The 18,290-nt window shown below is 48.8% G+C and overlaps 2 protein-coding genes across 3 annotated transcripts in view; one reads left to right on the top strand and one right to left on the bottom strand.

Annotated features, from left to right (window-relative positions):
• The window catches only part of Tm9sf4 (transmembrane 9 superfamily member 4), a 43,413-nt gene extending 37,635 nt beyond the window's left edge, over positions 1-5,778 (top strand). For both annotated transcript variants that reach the window (XM_048445564.3, XM_048445565.3), the window contains exons 17-18: positions 587-676; positions 3,892-5,778. In XM_048445564.3, coding sequence (XP_048301521.1) covers positions 587-676; positions 3,892-4,041 — 240 coding nt within the window. In that variant the 3' untranslated portion in view covers positions 4,042-5,778. The remainder of the gene's footprint in view (positions 1-586; positions 677-3,891) is intronic.
• An 8,006-nt stretch (positions 5,779-13,784) lies between these two features.
• On the bottom strand, positions 13,785-16,825 carry LOC125407752 (putative testis-specific Y-encoded-like protein 3). Its single transcript, XM_048445563.3, has one exon. It carries the CDS (start codon positions 16,698-16,700, stop codon positions 15,693-15,695), a length of 1,008 nt encoding a protein of 335 aa, XP_048301520.1. The 5' UTR covers positions 16,701-16,825; the 3' UTR covers positions 13,785-15,692.
• Positions 16,826-18,290: the final 1,465 nt, after the last annotated feature.

Genomic DNA, 18,290 nt, shown 5'->3' with positions numbered 1-18,290 from the left:
TAGTGCCCACCTCTCTGCATGGCTGTGATTTGTCGACACCCATCCACCCCAGGGGGCAACTCTCCAGTAGGCAGGTGCAGACTGTTGGCCTCTCCCCTATGGAAAGCCAGCTCTTCCACTAGGAGACTATTATGTGGGTCACCACTACTGACTAAATGACCCTCAGCCATGAGAAGCATTTGCTCAAGCAAAGTTATTTGTTGCTGTTTTTTTTTTCTATTGATCTTTGAAAAGCTTATGATTTATAAGCAGTAAAATTTCCCCATTTTAGTGGGCAATTTTGTGATTTTTAGAAATGAACTCAGATATAAGACTTCATCTTTTTTTGAGGGGGAGGGGTTTAAGACAAGGTTTCTCTGTGTAGTCCTGGCTGTCCTGAAATTCACTCTGTGGATCAGACTGGCCTTGAACTCAGAGATCAGCCTGCCTCTGCCTCCCAAGTGCTGGGATTAAAGGCCACCACTGCCCAGCCAAATGTGACTCTTCTACCCAGAGTCTTGAGCCCCTCTGTTGATCATGAGATTTGTGAAAAGATGGCCTGGAACGTACAGTGACCGTTGCTCTCTTTGCTCCCTTCGCTCCATAGGATTACCGCTGGTGGTGGAGGAATTTCCTGGTCTCAGGGGGGTCTGCATTCTACGTCCTGGTCTATGCTATCTTTTACTTTGTTAACAAGGTACTACCCTCCTTGAGATCCCCCTTAACCCTCTCTGGGGCAGGATGATTGGGAAGGGGGAGGAGGCTGATGAAAGGAAGCCAAGTGTCTGGATTGTGCTTTCATACCCAAAGCGGGAATGACCAGAGCCATTTTGAGCCGTGTTCTATGTTTGGGAAACAAGCCTTCAGTCTGAATAACAGTGAGAGTGCTGTGTGCAGAAACCTGTGAGATACTTGGAACAGAAAGGCAATACGGCCTGTAACCTCAGCTCTGGGTGGCTGAGTCTGGAGGGGTTCATACAGGCTGCATACAAGATCATTTCTGCCATGACCCATGTGACTTGAGTCCTGGAACCCTGGGTAGAGGTGGTAAGGTAATGAAGAAAGGACAGAGACAAGTACAGGAAAGCTGGGAACAGGTGGGGTCTACCGTCACGGTCAACCTGGGATCTCTGTGTTTATTACGACTGTAGTCTTGGTAGGAGGTCTGTGTAGGCAGGCAGTCTAAGGTTGGAGGAGGAGGCTGCAGTTGCCAGCCTTGCACACACTGATCAATCATTCTTAAACACTCAGACTCCTGAGGAAAACTTGGCTGTTCCTCTTGAGCCCAGCATTGAAGTCTTTGACATGGCTGTGCCCATCTCAAAATGCATATTCATTCGGAACTTCACTCACTTGCGGCCTCCATCACTCCCTATACATATCAAAGGCAGAGAGTTAGCTGCGGTGCTTCTGGGGAGTAAGGCTGGTGATGCAGGATTTACCTCAAGGCACGGGGGAAGGACAGTGACAGGACAGTAAGAATAGCTGAAAGAAATGCGTAGAGATAAAGTCTGTCCGGGTGCTTCTGTGCAAGCGTGAGGACCTGAGTTTGATACCCCAGAGCCCACATAAACAACCGAGAACAGCAACATGCACTGTAGACATGGTGCTGAGGGGTGGAGACAGGTTCCCCGGAACTCGTGGGCAGCCAACCTAGTCAAGTGAGGTCCAGGTTTTGAGAGGCCCTATGTCAGAAATAAAGTGGAAAGTGAGTGAGAGACACACCCAGTGTTGACCTATGACCTCACACCCATGTGCACACACAAATACATACACAGAAGGATCAAGGTAGACTCTTTACACACCCTATGAAAGCCACATCTAGGACCTCAACTGTCGTGTCTCTGGGGTGCCCTTTTCTTCACTTGAGTACTCCTTGCTTATGCCTAGTGAGGAGAAAATGAGCCAGGACTAGGCTTGTGTCTTGGAAGCCTGCTTGCTACATGAGCTCACACAGGTTAAGCGTGGGCTGATAATCAGCAAGAGTCTGGCTTAGCAACTAGGGCACAAACCAGATGGGCCAGTTAGAGAAGTTTAGGGAAGTTTTGGTGGGTACCTCACCTCCAACACTGAAGGATTTTGCATGCTTTACTTAAGGTCTCTAAAGCCTAAGGGCCTGCAACCAGGTCGTATTTGCAAAGTAAGAACTGCGGGTCTAGTAGGTGAACTCAGAATGCCCCAAGTTTCCCCAAAATCCCAGGTTCTGGAGAGAGGACTTCCCAGATAATCTAATGCAGTGCTCCCCTAGTGCTGCTTCTACAGTCCCAGCAGATGGTCACATCTGCCTCTGGGGCAGCAGAGGCTCACAGCCCTGTAGTTTCCTCCTGAAAGAAGATTTGATTGGAACACAGCCATGTACATTCATTCCCGTGTCTCTTTCCCACTGCAGTGACAGTTGAGTAAACCACATGATATAAAACTGAGGAGGGACTACAGATATTGTCGGCCCTGCAGACAAGGTTTGCTGGTCCTGCTGAAGCGCATCCAGGAACACTCCATTCTCTCACTGGACAGCTCCTGTCATTACAACAGTCTCAGGCTCACACCTCAGCCTGCCCTGTGTACCTTGTATCTTAGCCTTATTCCTAGACTCCTCCCATCTCCGTAGCCTGTTTAAATCAGAACCTTTGTGACTGTCAAGTAACCAAAACCTAACTGAAACTGACTTAAGCAAAAAGAATCCTTTGCCTGATGTAGTGCACAATTAGGAAGTTGGAGTCTAACTTCAGACCCTGTCAGGTCTGAACTTGGGACCTGGTCAACCCTTTTTTTTTTGCCCATTCCCTTCCTGGTTTGACCACTGTCCTGTTCCTTTCTTCTCCTACCCCCTTTACTCCACCTGCAGACACACGCACACACACACATATATGAGAGATGGCAGGGACTTGGAACCTATAAATGTAGTCTTTGCCCTTTAGACTTAGAAAATCTCAGACAGGGACCTATATTTTATTTCTTTGATTTTATTTTTCTTCATTGTTTTCTTCTGAGCTTGTCACATTTTGTGGTGTGTATCTGCCCATTAGCCCTAGAACAGACCCCCCCCCCCCTTCAGGGCCTGGTGCACTGGGCACATACCAAGGTGTCAGGTGGGCTGTATTCTCGTCCACCAGCAGACATCACACCACCAGTCCCTTCCACCTCTACCTCAGTCACAAGAGGCCTGTGTACTCCAAGAGAAAAAGCAGTGTGAGCTGTTAGAGATTTGCCAAGCATTCTCAAGGTCACAGGAATGTAAACTGAGGCAGCCTGATGAGGCTCCGCTCCGTAGTCCTTAACCTGGGAGCAGTGGGAACCTCCACACATTTCCCACCTCTTGACTCTGATGTTGCTCTAGCTGTCCAAGAATGCTGGGGTGTGCTTTGGGACAGTGGACCAGGAAAAGAGGCAGCTGTGTCCATTCCAACCTATAGAGTTCTTCCCCTGACCCCCAAGGTCATGAGGTCCAAGCCAGTACTCTGCCCCAGTATAGTGGAAGTTAGTCTGCACTGTGAGCCCTTTTACCTTGCCAGGTGTCAATTTTACAAGATGGGGGCGGGGGTGCAGGCAGATATCTTAGTTACTTATCTACTGCTGTAGTGAAACACCATGACCAAAAGCAACTTGGGGAGAAAGGGATTTATTTGACTTACACTTCAGCATCATAGTCCTGTCAGTGAAGGAAGTCAGAACAGGAACTCAAACAGGGTAGGAATCAGGAGGCAGGAGCTGATGCAGAGGCCGTGGAGAGGTACCCTACAGCTAGGTCTTATGGAGGCATTTTCTCAATTGAGCTTCCCTCCTTTCAGATGACTAATGCTTGTGTCAAATTGACATAAAACTAGCCAACACAGGGTGGGTGTTACAGTTTGTCATAGCTCATAGCTGCCTGGTATTAAACATCCATCCCTCTTTTCTCTGCCATCACCCCAGCTGGACATCGTCGAGTTCATCCCTTCTCTGCTCTACTTCGGCTACACCGCCCTCATGGTCCTGTCCTTCTGGCTGCTCACTGGGACCATCGGCTTCTATGCAGCCTACATGTTTGTCCGCAAGATCTATGCTGCTGTGAAGATAGACTGAGTGGGTGGACCGACGCTAGGCCCACTCCATCCTCGGACAGGAAGCCACCCTGCGTAGGGAACTGCAGGCACACAAATAAAATAGCTCCTGCTCACTTGGAATGTAACTTCTGGCACAGTGTTCCTAGATCCCCAGGCTGCATGGGGGCAGGAGGGCCTGTAGATACCCGTGCATTCCCTTCATCTTATTCCAGTCTGTAGGGTACATTTTCCTGTGGGTTTTCTTCACCTGAGAGTCGCCTTCAGCAGGAGTTTTCTGACCTGTTAATTCAGGTTTTATTTTTTTGTTTGTTTTTGTTTTTTGTTTTGTTTTGTATTTTTAGGTTTGGGTTTTTGGGTTGGTTTTGTTTTGTTTTTGTTTTTGTTTTAAACAAGTCCAGGATGGATAAATGTGGGGTTTTGGTTACTGTCCCCATCAGCTCCTCAGAGCTGTTGGCCACCCTACCACTAACTGGAAGAAGGAACACCAGGGCTGTGGTGAGGGCTCCAAGCCTCTCATTGCCCATCCTTACCACGGAAGCCATGACGCAGCACAGCTCCAGCCCGGACAGTAGCCTCAGTGCCAACCAACCCCTGCTGGCCCCCCTTTCATTCTCTTCTCCAGCCTGCCCTCTGCCGCCCAAACAGGGCTTCCAGCCAGGCCTTTGGTCATCATATGACTGGGAGCAAGCCCCGGCCATGATTACTACAAGGACATGTCCTGGTTCTCTAGGACAGCAGGATTCTCGTCATCAAAGCAGCCAGAGTTTGCTGGCCACCAAGGAAGAGATGAGATCTGCAGTGAACTGTTCTCGTGCCAAGAAGCCCTGGGTCAGGGCTAAGGATTTCCAGAGCCAAGCACCCATATGTGTGTCTGGGAAGAAGTGGCTAAGGCCACTAGGGTGCTCACCCCTCAAGATTGCTCCCCAGTCCTTTCTCAGGGGGCACCACTCTGAAGGGTGATGGTGGACCTCCTCTTTCCTCACTTTGAGGTTGAGTTCTCACATCTCTTCCTTGAGGTGGCCAGGGAGAGGCACTCTCTCCTCATGGTTCCTGACCTCAGCATTTATACTCAGTTCTTTCAGCCAGACCCACCCCCTCTTCCTCCCATGCAAGTTCTTTTGGGGACACCCAGAAAACTTCTCTGAGAAGGAAGATGGAAGGTAAGTTGGATTGCTCCTTTTCCAGTTCCTAGGAATAGGCAAGAAGTCAGTCTCCCCAAGTTGGAAGGAGGCTCATGTACCTGGCCTAGCTCCTCCACCCCAGCCCCAGTGATTCCTGTGCAAGTCACAGAGATTGCTCTTAAGTAGCAGGAGACCAAACCCACTCTGGGTGCAGGGGTCAATAACAGCCACTCACCCTTGCTCAAGTCCTTTGGGACCGTGCTGGGAGACAAAGCTCAGGATGCTGCTTATGCTAGGAACACACCCTGCCCCTCACTGCCCCAGCCTCCTAGGGACCTGCCACCATCACCTGTCAAATCAGTGAACCTCTCAGTCTTGCCTCACAGTGACTCCAAGTGGCTTCCACCAAGAGTCAGGCTGGAGAAAAGGGAGCCCAAAGAGTAGAAAGTGATGGGGAGTTACTTGTTCATTCAAATCTTGCATTTTCCCTCTAAGGTTCTCATTTGGGGGTGGGGGTTCAAACATTGTCAATTTTTCTGACTTTTTAAATCATTGTCATTATTTTTAATTAAAAAAATTATGCCTGTATGCCTTTTTCTGGTCCAATTGTAAATAAAAATGCCATTGTCCTGTTATGTCTCAACTCATTCAAGAGTGGGGTTTGAAGTGTGACCGTTTCGCCTAATGGGTTGAGTAGCTGTTTTTGAAGCTCGGTCTCCCATCCATGTTCTCTAGGATTCGGCTATTTGTGCCTGCTGCAAGCCAGCCTCTTCTGTTCACCCCTCCATGTGGAATTGCAGGCCTTTGCCCCTCTGGATTAGCATGAAGTGCCCGAATAAGTATGGACTCAGATAACATTGAAACCTGGTTTGAAATTTCCAACTTGCTTCACTTTGTGTCAGATAGGATGTTTTCAAAGAAATAGATATTTAGGCGCAAGCATCCCAGAACCTGGAAGGCAGAGTTGAGTTTATTCTGATTTACAGTTAGAGGGGATATATCCCATTAAGGCCAAGTCATGGCCACAGGAACTTGAGGTCAGGAGACAGCCGTGAACACGAGTGCTTTACTCCCTTTTCTCGTTTAGTTCAGTGTAGGATCAAAGCCCATGAAATGGCACCACACATTAAAGTGAGTCTTCCTGCCTCCACTTCCTTCACATGTATCTGGAGGCTTGTCTCTGTTAGTCTAGATCTTATCCGGTCGACAAAACCATCACAGGATTCATCCTTCAATGGGAAAGCTTCAAATCCTCTCTTATGGTTAGATCTACACCATTAGGGTGCACACTAATGCTGAACTGAACTGCTGAGCGCCATCTTGGAGGTGCCCGGCACTGCACAGGATGATGATCAGCTGGGACAGCTCACTCATTGACTGCCAAGTCGGCTTCCTGGTAGGCCATACTGATGCCATGGACCACAGCCAACAGAGACATGGAGAACCCCGACATGCCTACTGTCCCTGAGGTCACTATGACTCCTGCACTGCCTGCCACTGTAGCTTCTTAAGATATGTGTATGTGTTGTGTGTGAGAGAACACCATGACACACGTGGAAATCAAGCCAACTTTGAGGAGTGGGTTCTAGCCGCCTGCCCTGCTGAGGCTGGATCTCACCTCTGTGCCTTTGCTGCACACTGCAGCCGAGCTGGTCCTTAGGCTCCCAGTGGTTCTCCTGTCTTACCCTCCTAGCTGACCGACCTTAGCAGTGCCAGGATTACAGATGTGTGCCACTGCATCTGGCTTTGGTCTTGTTGTTTTTTAATGTGGATTTTGGGAGTTGAACTTGGGTCATCCGACTTACTTGCACATTAGGACCTTTGCCCTCTGACCTCTCTCTCCCTGGTCCCAGCCTGAGCTTTGTGCATGCCAGGCAAGTGTTCTAAAGCTGAGCTAAGCAAGATTCTTCCTTTTCAAGAAATTCTTGAGATCAGCCTTTTGCATCTCCATATGAACCATCCTCTTGACTTCCACAAAAACAAAAAAAAAAAAAACAAACTTGTATTTCAGTGCAGATTGTCTTAAATTTGGATCATTTGGGAAAGAATCTTCACAATATTGTGTTTTCCTTCCCATGGACATTCATTTGGGGTGTCTTTGTTGCTTTTTTAATGTTTCAGTGTTATTATGGGAGCGTTTTGCCTGCATGTCACTATATCCACCTGCAGAGGCTAGGAGAGAGCATTGGGTGTTCTAGAACTGGAGTTACAGGTCATCGTGAGCCACTGTGTGGGCGCTGGAAGTCAAGCCTGAGTCCTGTGAAAGAGCAGGCAGTGCTCTTCACTCAGCCATCTCTCCAGCACCCGTGTGTTGCTGATTTATACTTTCTGTTGTCGTTCAAAGCTGTGTATGGTTTGAATACTTCTATGGCCACACATACAGTCTCTTCTTAAAAATTCACGTACACTGGAAAAGAATGAGTCTCCTGTGTTTTGGGGTGGAGTCAGGTCAGCTTGGCAATGATGCTGTTCAGATCAGCTGTTCTGGAATCCCTGACTGCAACTGTAGGCTTGATAATTGGATTAGATGTCAAACATTGTGGTTATGTTTTGGGGTTTTTTGTTGTTTTGTTCTTGCTTCAAGGTCTTATGTAGCCTAGGCTGGCCCTCAAAGTTGTTAGGTAGCTGGGGATAACCTTGAACTCATCATCTTCCTGACTCACCAAGACTCCACCACTAAGCTATACTTCTAGTGCTTGATATGTGTGTATGTATATTTATGTCTGTATATGTATGTGTGTGTATATATATGAATATATATATATTATATATAATGTTTTGTTGAGATAGAATCTCACACAGATCACACTGGTCTTGAACTTCCTGTGTACCCTAGGTGAACCTGGAGCTTTCTGTCCTCTTGCTTCTGCCTCCTGGGTCTTGAAATTACTAGCATACTCCAGTGGCCCAGCTAAGATGCCATACATTGAACATTTTTATCTCATGGGGTCTTAGATATAATCCTGTAAATCTGAGATTTGCTCTGGGACAGTTTAAGTATTTGGAAACTGTTTTTCTCTGGGCTCACATGATGTTTTATTTGCAAATCCACATGAGCTCTTTCTACTGGTAATAGTTGGCTATACAGCGATACCTTCCTGGGTATACTGGGTACCCTGTGATGCCTGGTAGGATAGACACTGTGTCCCCTGGGTGTACCTAGCCCTTTCTGAGTGTTTCTTACCTGGTTTCAGGCATCTCCTCACAAATGTGGTCTCAATTGTATTCTGAGTGCTCAGAGACACCCCCCCCCAAGCTCTCCAGGGGCCTCTCGGGATGTCGTACTTTCTGAAAATGTTTGACAGAGTCAAAGAGCCGCCACCGTGGTCTCTTCACTGTCAGCTTGGTCTCTTCAGAGTAGTTCTCCTTTACACTCCTCTCCAGGAAGGCTAGGTTAGCTTCAAGCTCACAGAGATCTGCCATCTCTGCCTCCTGAGTGCTGGGATTAAAGGTGTGCACCATCATGACCGGCCTAGATACATCCTTTAACGCTTGTCTAATGTCTGTGTGTACGTGTACTACGACACACGTGGAGATCCGAGAATAACTTGGAGAGTCTTTAGTTCTCTCTACCTGGATGTAGGTTCTGAGGATCGAATTCGGGCCATTAGGCTTGGTGGGGAGTGTCCCTGCCCACTGAGCCACTTTGCCAGCTCCTGTTTTGCTCTTTTCTGGTTGTGTCAGCTAGGCAGACCTCCTCTGGCCTTGACTGAAGACAAGTCTCTGCGGTTCCCTTTTCATCTAAGCCCACGGGGACTCTGAGGGGCTGCATGATGAGCTGAGTGAGAGTCCTCTGCATGGCACATGATCAGTTATTTCTTCCTGGCTGCTCTGGCAGAGGGTCCAGGTTCTCTTTCCAGCACCCACATGGGGGCTCATCTGCAACTCCAATTCTAATCTCTGTGGGCACCAAGAATGCATATGGTACACATATACGAATGCAAGCAAGACACTCATGCACATAAAATCTTTAAATAAAAAAAAAAAGACGGGCTGGAGAGATGGCTCAGTGGTTAAGAGCATTGCCTGCTCTTCCAAAGGTCCTGAGTTCAATTCCCGGCAACCACATGGTGGCTCACAACCATCTGTAATGAGGTCTGGTGCCCTCTTCTGGCCTGCAGACATACACACAGAATATTGTATCCATAATGAATAAATAAATAAATATTTAAAAAAAAAAAAAAAGACACCACTTGCCTGTTTAGTTTGGTAGAGACTAGTGACTTGATTTAAGGAATGTTCTAGAAGTCAGTACCCTGTAGCTCTGAGGGCCACCACAGTACAAGTGCTCCCCGAAGGGTCCCAAGGGGTGGTAGCTACTCGCAGTGCCGTCTTTCCCTCTGTCAGTCACAGACTCCAGAGCAGGACCCAGTTCCAGCCAGGGAACTACGGGAAAGCACAGAGGCCCCTGGAAAGGACTCTCTCTCTCTCTCTCTCTCTCAGAATCAGGATAGTTACCAATATACCCCAGTGGGACCCTTGGAGCTACTGCCTGGGCCCCAATCTGAGAGCGAAACCAGCATGAAGGATGGCAGACAGGACAAGGTCCCGGTCCTTGAAGACATCCGTGAGCTGATAAACTAAGCAGCCCCAAGCCTGTCTTACTTAAGCAGACTCATGTAAGGAAGAAGCCTACTGTGTGTCAGACCTGTTAGATACCTCCAACAGCACTGTCACTGAGTCAGTCTCTTGGAAGGCTGGAGGTGCATGTGGAGAGGGGACCCTCTAAATCAGTAGTTCTCAACCTTCCTGTGCTGTGACCCTGTCATACCGTTCCTCATCTTGTGGTGACCCCCAACCATAAAATCATTTTCGTTGCTACTTCATAACTAATTTTGCTGCTGTTATGAATCATAATGTAAATATCTGTGTTTTCCAATAGTCTTAGGCAACTCCTGTAAAAAGGTCATTCGATCCCTAAAGGGTCATGACCCACAGATTGAGAAACACTATCCTCAAGGGACACTGTCTTCCCACTAAGGAATTCCCAGTTTCCCATTTGGAACAGAAAATTGGCTGAGGGCTGTGAAGACACCCAAGGGCACACAGGGAATGATAGAGGGCAGGAAGGACCTCCTAGCTGGTGCCCACTGGACCACAGCTCACCTGCAACCCACATCTTACACTACTACCCAAGGCTCCCACACTCCCTGCACCATCACCCCACACTTGAGTCAGCTCTGATGGGGCCACTGGTGGGGAGTCCACATTCAGAGTCCAATCAATGGTTCTGCTGCTGAGCAAGGGGCAAGCTGACATGGTACTTCCTTGAATTTTTGTACTTAAATAGTATCTTTGAAGGAAAATATCAAAGTCCCTTGGACTATAATCAAGGCAGTTGCTGATTATGAGCAATTGCCATAGTTTAGGGACAGGTTTTTCCTCAGATTGAAAGTAACTTGTTCAAAGTTTTATTTCTAGGTCAAAAGAACAGGGTAGACACCCAAGATGAGGGTAAGAAAAACTAGGCTCCTTCCTTGTGCTTTGGAACCTATAAACTTACAGCTATCTCTGCAGGATGGGTTGGAATGGGCCCATGTGCATTTATTGCTCCAGTTCCCAGGCTGCCTAGAGAGTTTCCTAGTCCATGCCCTGTCTTCGGCCCTCTGGCCCAAGTGATTATTTTCCCTTTGCCCACCTGGAAGCCCCTCCATGTATAATGACTGAGTTCCCAACTGTGCCAAGCCTGATTTATTCCAGGTGAGGAGAGACAGCAGCGAAGAAGTCCCCAAGAGTCCTTGGGAAGTAGCTGTTTAATAATGTGCTGTAGTAGTTGGGGGGTGGTAGTGGTGCACTCCTTTAATCCCAGCACCCAGGAAAAGAGGCAGGCTGATCTTTGTGAGTTTGAGGCCAGCCTGGTCTACAAAGTGAGTTCCAGGATAGCCAGGGCTACACAGAGAGACCCTGTCTCAACTTTTTAAAAAAGCAAACAAAGAAAAAAAGAAAGAGAGAAAATGCAGACGAGCCTTAGGTGGTGTGAACCTCCAAATAAGACCCCAGCCAGTGGAAGGAGGTACTACATGGTGGCTTCAGAATGGTTTCACTGAAGAGGGGAAACCCTTTTTCAAATGTGCACATTGAAGCTGTGAAACTGTGACAGAGACTGCTCATTCATTTCCCAGCCACCCAGACCCGAATAATCATACAGAAACTAAATTAAAACACTACTTGGCCTATTAGCTCAGGCTTCCTGTTAACTAACTCTTACATCTTAACCCGTTCCCATTATTTTGTATTTTACCACAAGGCTCGTAGTTTACAGGTTCCAGGGCGTCTGTCTCCTTCGGCAGCTACATGGCATCTCCTTGACTCCGTCTACTTTCTATATCTGGGTTCGGATTTCCTGCCTGGCTTTATTCTGCCCTGCCATAGGCCCAAAACAGCTTCTTTATTAACCAATGGTAATAAAACATATTCCCAACATACAGAGGGGAATCCCACATCAGGAAACCAGCCATGCAAATATCTAGAGAAGGATGGCAAAGCCCAGGTTTGGAGACTTGTGGCTGGAAGGCTGTTTGAAGGAGGGGAAAGCCAAGGTCAGGTCTTCAGGGTCTTGTGGGCTAAGTAGAGCCAGCTTGTTTTTGTCGTGTAAGATCCGAGCCCCAGGAGGGTTTGGAACAGAAAGACATGGGCTGACTCAGGTAAAGGGAGCCACTGTCGGTATTGTAGCCATGTAGACTCCCAAGACACAGTAGGTATTCCATAAGTGCTGATGGCTATTGGACCCTTGAGCTGAGGGCAGGGGCCCAAACAGAGAGGGTGTTAAGATGTGTGGGTAAACAGCTAGACAGTGGTGGTGCACACCAACACTCAGGAGGTGGATCTCTGTGAGTTCGAGGATAGCCTGGTTTACAGAATGAGTTCCAGGACAGCCAGGACTACACAGTGAAACCCTGTCTCAAAAAAAAAAAAAAAAAAAAAAAAAGAAAAGAAAAGAAAAAAGAAAAAAAAGTGTGAATAAACAAACATGATAGAAGCAAGAGTTCCTTGTGTGGGTAAGGCTCACGCTCCACAAGGGCAGGGCACAGGGCACAGGGCTGAGCAGTGTGATGGAAGCCTGGTAGACTGTGTAATAGGTAAAGCACCTGTTTAACTTTAGTGCCACCATCCAGGAACTGGGGAGGGCACAAGGTGGCTCAGCCCCAAATTAGGCAGGAACCAGAGTGGACCTGACAATCAACAGGCTCAAATCAGGCAAATACCATGGCATGCCAGTCCCTACAATGCCACCACTGACCAGCTGGTGCTGCGCCTCTTTAATCCTGGTTCTCAGGAGGCAGAGGCAGGCAGAGTTCTATGAGTTCAAGGCCACCCTGATCTACAGAGTGAGTTCCACGACAGACAGGTCTGCATAAAAGATTACTGTGGGAATGTTGGAGGCTTCCAAGAAGAGCTACAAACTGGAGAGGCAGATAAGGCCAACTGAAGATACTGGGGATCCCTCCTTGCTCCCTGTGAGCCACACCTGACACTCCTCGCTGCTATCCAGAGAATAAAGTTTTGCCTGGCTCTACACATCTCCAGCAGCAGTTGTGTTCAACAGACTGCATTTGCACACATTGGTGTCTGTCTGCTTATGCTGTCTGCCCTGCCACAATGTCCCTTCCCTTCTCCAGACTTACATTTTGTTCGTATTTATTTACATTGCTGGGATGGAACCAGAGCCTCACACAAGCTAAGTTACTAAGAGCTCACACTGATCTACATCCCCAGTCAGAGCTCTCCTTCTTAAACTTTTGCCTACTCCTCCAAGGCCACCTTTAGGCCTTTATTCCAGTACTTGGGAGGCAGAGGCCAGTCTGGTCTACATTCTCCAGAATGCCTATATTAAAGAAGCCTCCCACCTCCCATCATCTTCAGCGTGGGTAAACTGCTGGCCATGCTGGACTGAATTAGGCTCTCTCCTTGGCCTGGTGATTTCTAGGAGTGACTTTTTCATTTGCATATGTGTTCCAGTGGGATGGCAAACTGTATGGTCACCCCTCATCACCCCACCCTTCTCCACCCAACTGCAGTCTTTGGGCAGGAGCCATGCCTTGTTCCTTATCTTGTCAGAACTTCACACTGCACTCCAGCACACTCAGATAAGTCACTCATTCATGCTGATAACAGGGGATGTGGGACAGAGAACCCCGTGAGCAAAACAGCAGACCGATGGGTCCCTGCTCTCCTGATTTCATGGGAGCGAGCGAAGAAAGGAGGCGTGAAAACGTCACTGCAGAGCTACATGTAATAAAGAGAATATCCCCAAGGTGGGTGTAGGAAAGGTTTTCAAAGAGAGGGTATTTGAGACTTGATGAAGGAACCAGGCCCATATCTGAAGAAAATTTCCAGAAAGAGGGAAAAACTAGTGCAAAATCCTGAAGCTGGACACTTCTGAAGCTTCTCAGGAGTGACAAGGTGTTTGTGTGTGTGTGTGTGTGTGTGTGTGTGTGTGTGTGCGTGCGTGTGCGCACGTGTGTGTGCATGTGTGTGTGTGTTGGGGGAAGCGGGAGAAACCAATGAACTGAGGGAGGTGGTAGAGAGGCCACAAGGGTCGGCAAAGGCAGGTTTGGGCAGCTGTGATAAGGCCTGGGAGGTTCCTGTGTTTGCCTGTTCATGAATAGAAGCTTTTAGACCAGGGAATAACATGGTCTAATTTCCCTAGATCAAAAGGTTTTTATTCTTTATCATCATGTTGCAGATAAAGTGCCACAAACCCTCTTCTGACTACACAAAGTAACCTAGGAACATTTTTCCATCTGGAAACAAAAATGTCTGTTACAACATGGTCTGCAGGGCCCAGAAGATGCTGGGTTTCAGGTTCTTTCTGGGGGTTATTCTCACAGAACACAGCAACAATGGCCAGCATTAAGTTCCACAAAATCACCAGATTCAAACTCTACAGCACCAAGCCACAACTCAATAACAGCTGTGAGTAGTCACAAATGTCCAAGTGGCACAGAGCAGTTACAGTGGCCATCTCACAAACGTCCTCAGCAAAACACACACAGGCCTGTACAGCTCAGTCATCCAGTAAGAGCAGAGGAGACGCATGGGTCTTACTCAAAAGGTACAAAATGAAGAACACATTAACTTTCTGTCCATACAAGCTCATAACTGGACCAGAAAACAGCCAAAAAGTGACAGTATTATGTTTCTCTTCTAATTTACAAAATATATTGGTGAATCAAAAGAGAGAAAGGGAAAAAAGGAAGGAAGGAAGGAAGGAAGGGTGCAAGCTAGCAAAGACTGAGGGTTCTCCATCCCCATTGTTTTATGTCTCCAAGTCCTAGGGAGCAGAAAGGAAGGCCTTTCATGAGACAGAGACAACCTGGAGGGGACTCGGAGGGGCAGGGCAGTTTAGCCTCTTTTATCGATAAACCCACAAGGGGTAGGGGAGGCAAAGAAGAGACACTAAAGTTTCTTTAAAAGAACACAGTGTAAAATGAAGTGATTAGTTGTCTTGTCCCAGCGTTGCACTGTACACTGTGACTATTCTAAGCCTTGCAAGGGCGAGGGGGCAGGGAGCACTGGTAATCCCTAAGACAGGCGGATTCAAGAAATGTCTCCTTAGCTATTTGGAAAATGCATTTCAGAGATGTCCTATTAAAAACCGTGTGAGACCTATGCCAGTGTATGCCACACGGCCAGAAAGCCCCTCTCCCTTTACAACCTAGCAGCTTAAAACCAGGTAGGTGAAGGAGAAACTGACAAAGGGTCTGACTTCTGTGAAGGTCTAGAAGTGAGGCTTCAGGTAGGAAGGCTCCTACCTTGAGCACATGCCCAGATATGCCAGCCCGGTGCAATCTCTGGAATTAGGAGCTCTCATTATATTAACAAGGGGCCCTTACGGACCTGAGAGCAGGCAGCAGGGGTGATGGTGGGCTAGGCAAAATTCCTCAGAAAGGCTATGGCCAGGCATGGGTGGGGCACAGCGTGGGTTTTCACAAGCCAACAGCAGTCTATGAGAGGGACACACACAGGATATAAAGAACAGTACTGATCACGACAATGCACCGGCCATTGCTTCAGGCCCTAGGCCTCACCCATGTCTGATCATCTGGTTGCCCAGGTTGCAGATGCCCAACAATCCAGTGAATAGGAAACTGCTCTGTGGTCCTGGAGCCATGGGCTATCCAAGTCTGGTTGACTGCCAGGACCACATGTGCTTCCTCTTGGGTGATAAGCCTCAGTTTGGGACAGTCGGCGGCACAGCTGTGAAGCCCAGCATATTGTAGCTTTGAAGCACTAGGCCTCAAACAGGCTCTGGTCCTTGTGAAGCCCTATAGGTAACGGTGTCCAGTGAGTAGAAAGGCCAAGTTTTACAGGTGGATCCAGGCCACGCACTGGATGGTAGTACAAGTCCATAGCGTTGGGTGCCCACTCTAAATGCAGTGGCATATGAGATCACACAATGTCACAACTTTGGCCCTGAGTCCACCAAACATGCTGAAGAGCCAGAATTCACAAGAGAGGAAGCAAACAGCAGAGCTCTGACATGAACATAGGTAGGCTCACAGGCAGAGGAGTAGTCCTATGGAGGCGCCATGTATTGGAGCAGGACTTAGCCAGACTGGAACGCATAGGGCCTACGTAGAGCCTCTGGCGACCACCTTGCAAAGCCTGGTCTAGCTCTGTAGGGCCTTTGCCCCAGTAAGTAGTACTGCAAAGGGTTGGGCCACAGGTCATCTTTAATGATCTGGGCCACCCTGTCAGTCTCTGCAAGGCTATGCTGTGAAAACCAGCTGAAGAAGCTTCGCATGGTATCACGGTTCCTGTTCACCAAGGCCGGAGGTTCCTGGCCTCGGTGCCAGCGGATGCGAGTCGCCATGGACACCACCCGGCCTGAAGGTCTACACTCATACTCCTTCACTATCATCTCATTTTGGAAGTAGGGGTTGCTCCCAAACAGGAACTTGAACTTGCAACCTGTTCTGGTGTGTCTGAGCTCCCTCACCTCCAAATTCATCAAATAGCCAAGCATGTCTTCATCCCTAGGGCTGATCATGGTTGACAGCTGTGGGTGGTTCAGGAAGGCAGTGACCCAAAAGCCTGGAATGTTTTGAATGATGAAGCTCCGGCGGGCTAGGTGCAAACGGCGCATCCTCCCAAACCTGCGCTCCAGCGGAAGGTAGGCCCCGTCAGCCTGGGCACTCATGACCTCCAGCTCCCATTGGATGGCCTCCAGCGGGTCTACGATAAGGGCCCCTAGGTCCAGAATCCCCAAGTTTGCTTGGGCCTCTGCAACCCACTCCAGCTTCTCCCCCACCTCCACAGGCTTCTCCGCGGCTACGGTGGCCTCCTCAGTCGTCACTTCCTGGGCCTTCCCTCCGGTCCCCACCTGAGTCCCCCATCCCTGCATACAGCCCTCTGGGCTCAGGACGCTGGAGGTGGGGGCCTCTCCAGTGTTTTCTGGGGCAGGCAATGTGGTCCCGGGGCTGGCTGCGGGGTCGGAGGATCCGTGTGCCCCTGCTCCGGGGGCGCTGGACGCCGGGACGAGGCGCACATCCTGCTCTTGCCCAGGCGGCGGATGGGCGGCCAGCTCCAGAACCCCAATTCCCTCGCCCGCCATCTCCTACTGAATCTCTGGATGGAGAGGCCCGGAGAGCACCGGCAGGACTGTGATGTTGCCGCAGTAGGACGCTGGTGGCAGGCGGGGTCTTTTCTCTGGGGCGAGCTCCGCCCCTTGCACTCCCCTTTCCCGGATGTGACTTGCTAGGTTCCCTCCACTGCTGGGGACCGGGAAGACCATCCATGACAAATAGAACTGGTTCCAGGTTAGCAGGGCAGGTGTGGACTAGGCAAAAGGGCAACTGGAGCAGCATCAGAGGACAGGCTCCGTCCTCAAACGTGGTTATAACCTTCCATCGCACAGGGGAGGACTGTTTCCCTTGCCTGGTTCTTTGCAGCTTTAGAACAGGCAGCTAGGACACTTGCAGCCTTGCACAGGATAAATTATACTGGCACAGGCAGAGGACTGACCAGATTCAAACTGGAAAGTAAAAATAAGCATAACTGTCTGGCAATCAAGCTGCTGGAAAAGAAGGCACTAGAAGGATCAGGCCAGGAAAGATCTTAAATGGCTGCAAACCAGGAAGCAATCGTTGCTAGCCTGGTTCCCACAGGAGCTAGATCCTCTTGGGCTATTGCTGTGGAAATCAAGTGGTCCTTGCTTCACATGGCGCAGGCTCAAGACTGCCCCTATGCTCAGAGCCAGCCATTTCACTGAGAATTTTAAAGGATACATACGTGCTGGACAGTGGTGGCCCAAGTTTTTAATCCCTATAGAGGAGAGGTAAGTGACTCTGAGTTTGAGGCCAGTCTGGTCCAGGACAACTAGGGCTACACAGAGAAAGCCTGTCTCAAATATCCAAGGTGGCAGTGATGCCCAGGATGTAAGGTGGGGTGGAAGTGGGGGGTGGAATTCTATGTACAAATCGAGGTCTTGACTCAAACAAAACAACAAAAAAGGGCAGACCAAGGTGACAGAGCACTCAGGAGGCAGAGGCAGTGGGATCTGAGTTTGAGGCCACATTGCTCTATATACTGACTTGGGGCTACATAAGACCGTGATAGCTAATCTTGAGCATCAACTTGACACACCTGGGAAAAGAGACCTTCAATTGAGAAACTGCCTCTATCATACTGGCCTGTGGCGTATCTACCGAACACTTTCTCGATTACTAATCGATGAGGATGACACAGCCCATCATGGGTGGTACCATCTCTGACTGACGAGATGGGCCTGGGTTGTGTAAGAACACTGCGGGGAGCAGAGGAAGCCTTGAGTCAATATGTATTAAGTTCAGAAAGCATCAACTGCAGATGCTTACAGTTTGAGATCTGAGACTGCTCGCCCACAGAGACCTCCTACCAAGACTAGCTAACCCTTCCTTCTTGTGCTGTACATAATAAAATCATGGAGGTTCCAACTGCTACATAGTTGGTTTGAGTCCATAAGAGGGAACACCGAACTAATCCCAGCTTTTCATACATGTTTGTCCTTCGTTCTTATTCCCTCATCTCGGTCTTCCGGGAAACCCATTTCCAGGACCAACTCATGCATGGTCTCTCAGTTCCTGCCCTGTTTGAGTTCTTACTCTAACTTCCCTCAATGATGGACTGTAACCTATATGATGAAATAAACCCTCTCATCCCCAAG

The sequence above is a fragment of the Myodes glareolus genome, chromosome 10 (genome assembly GCF_982192425.1).
Source record: "Myodes glareolus chromosome 10, mMyoGla1.1, whole genome shotgun sequence".
Lineage (NCBI taxonomy): Eukaryota > Metazoa > Chordata > Mammalia > Rodentia > Cricetidae > Myodes > Myodes glareolus.
This window is presented reverse-complemented; position numbering and strand designations above follow the sequence as displayed.

Excerpts from the sequence above, each read along its gene's own strand:
- LOC125407752 (XM_048445563.3), bottom strand. The coding sequence starts at position 16,700 with ATGGCGGGCGAGGGAATTGGGGTTCTGGAGCTGGCCGCCCATCCGCCG.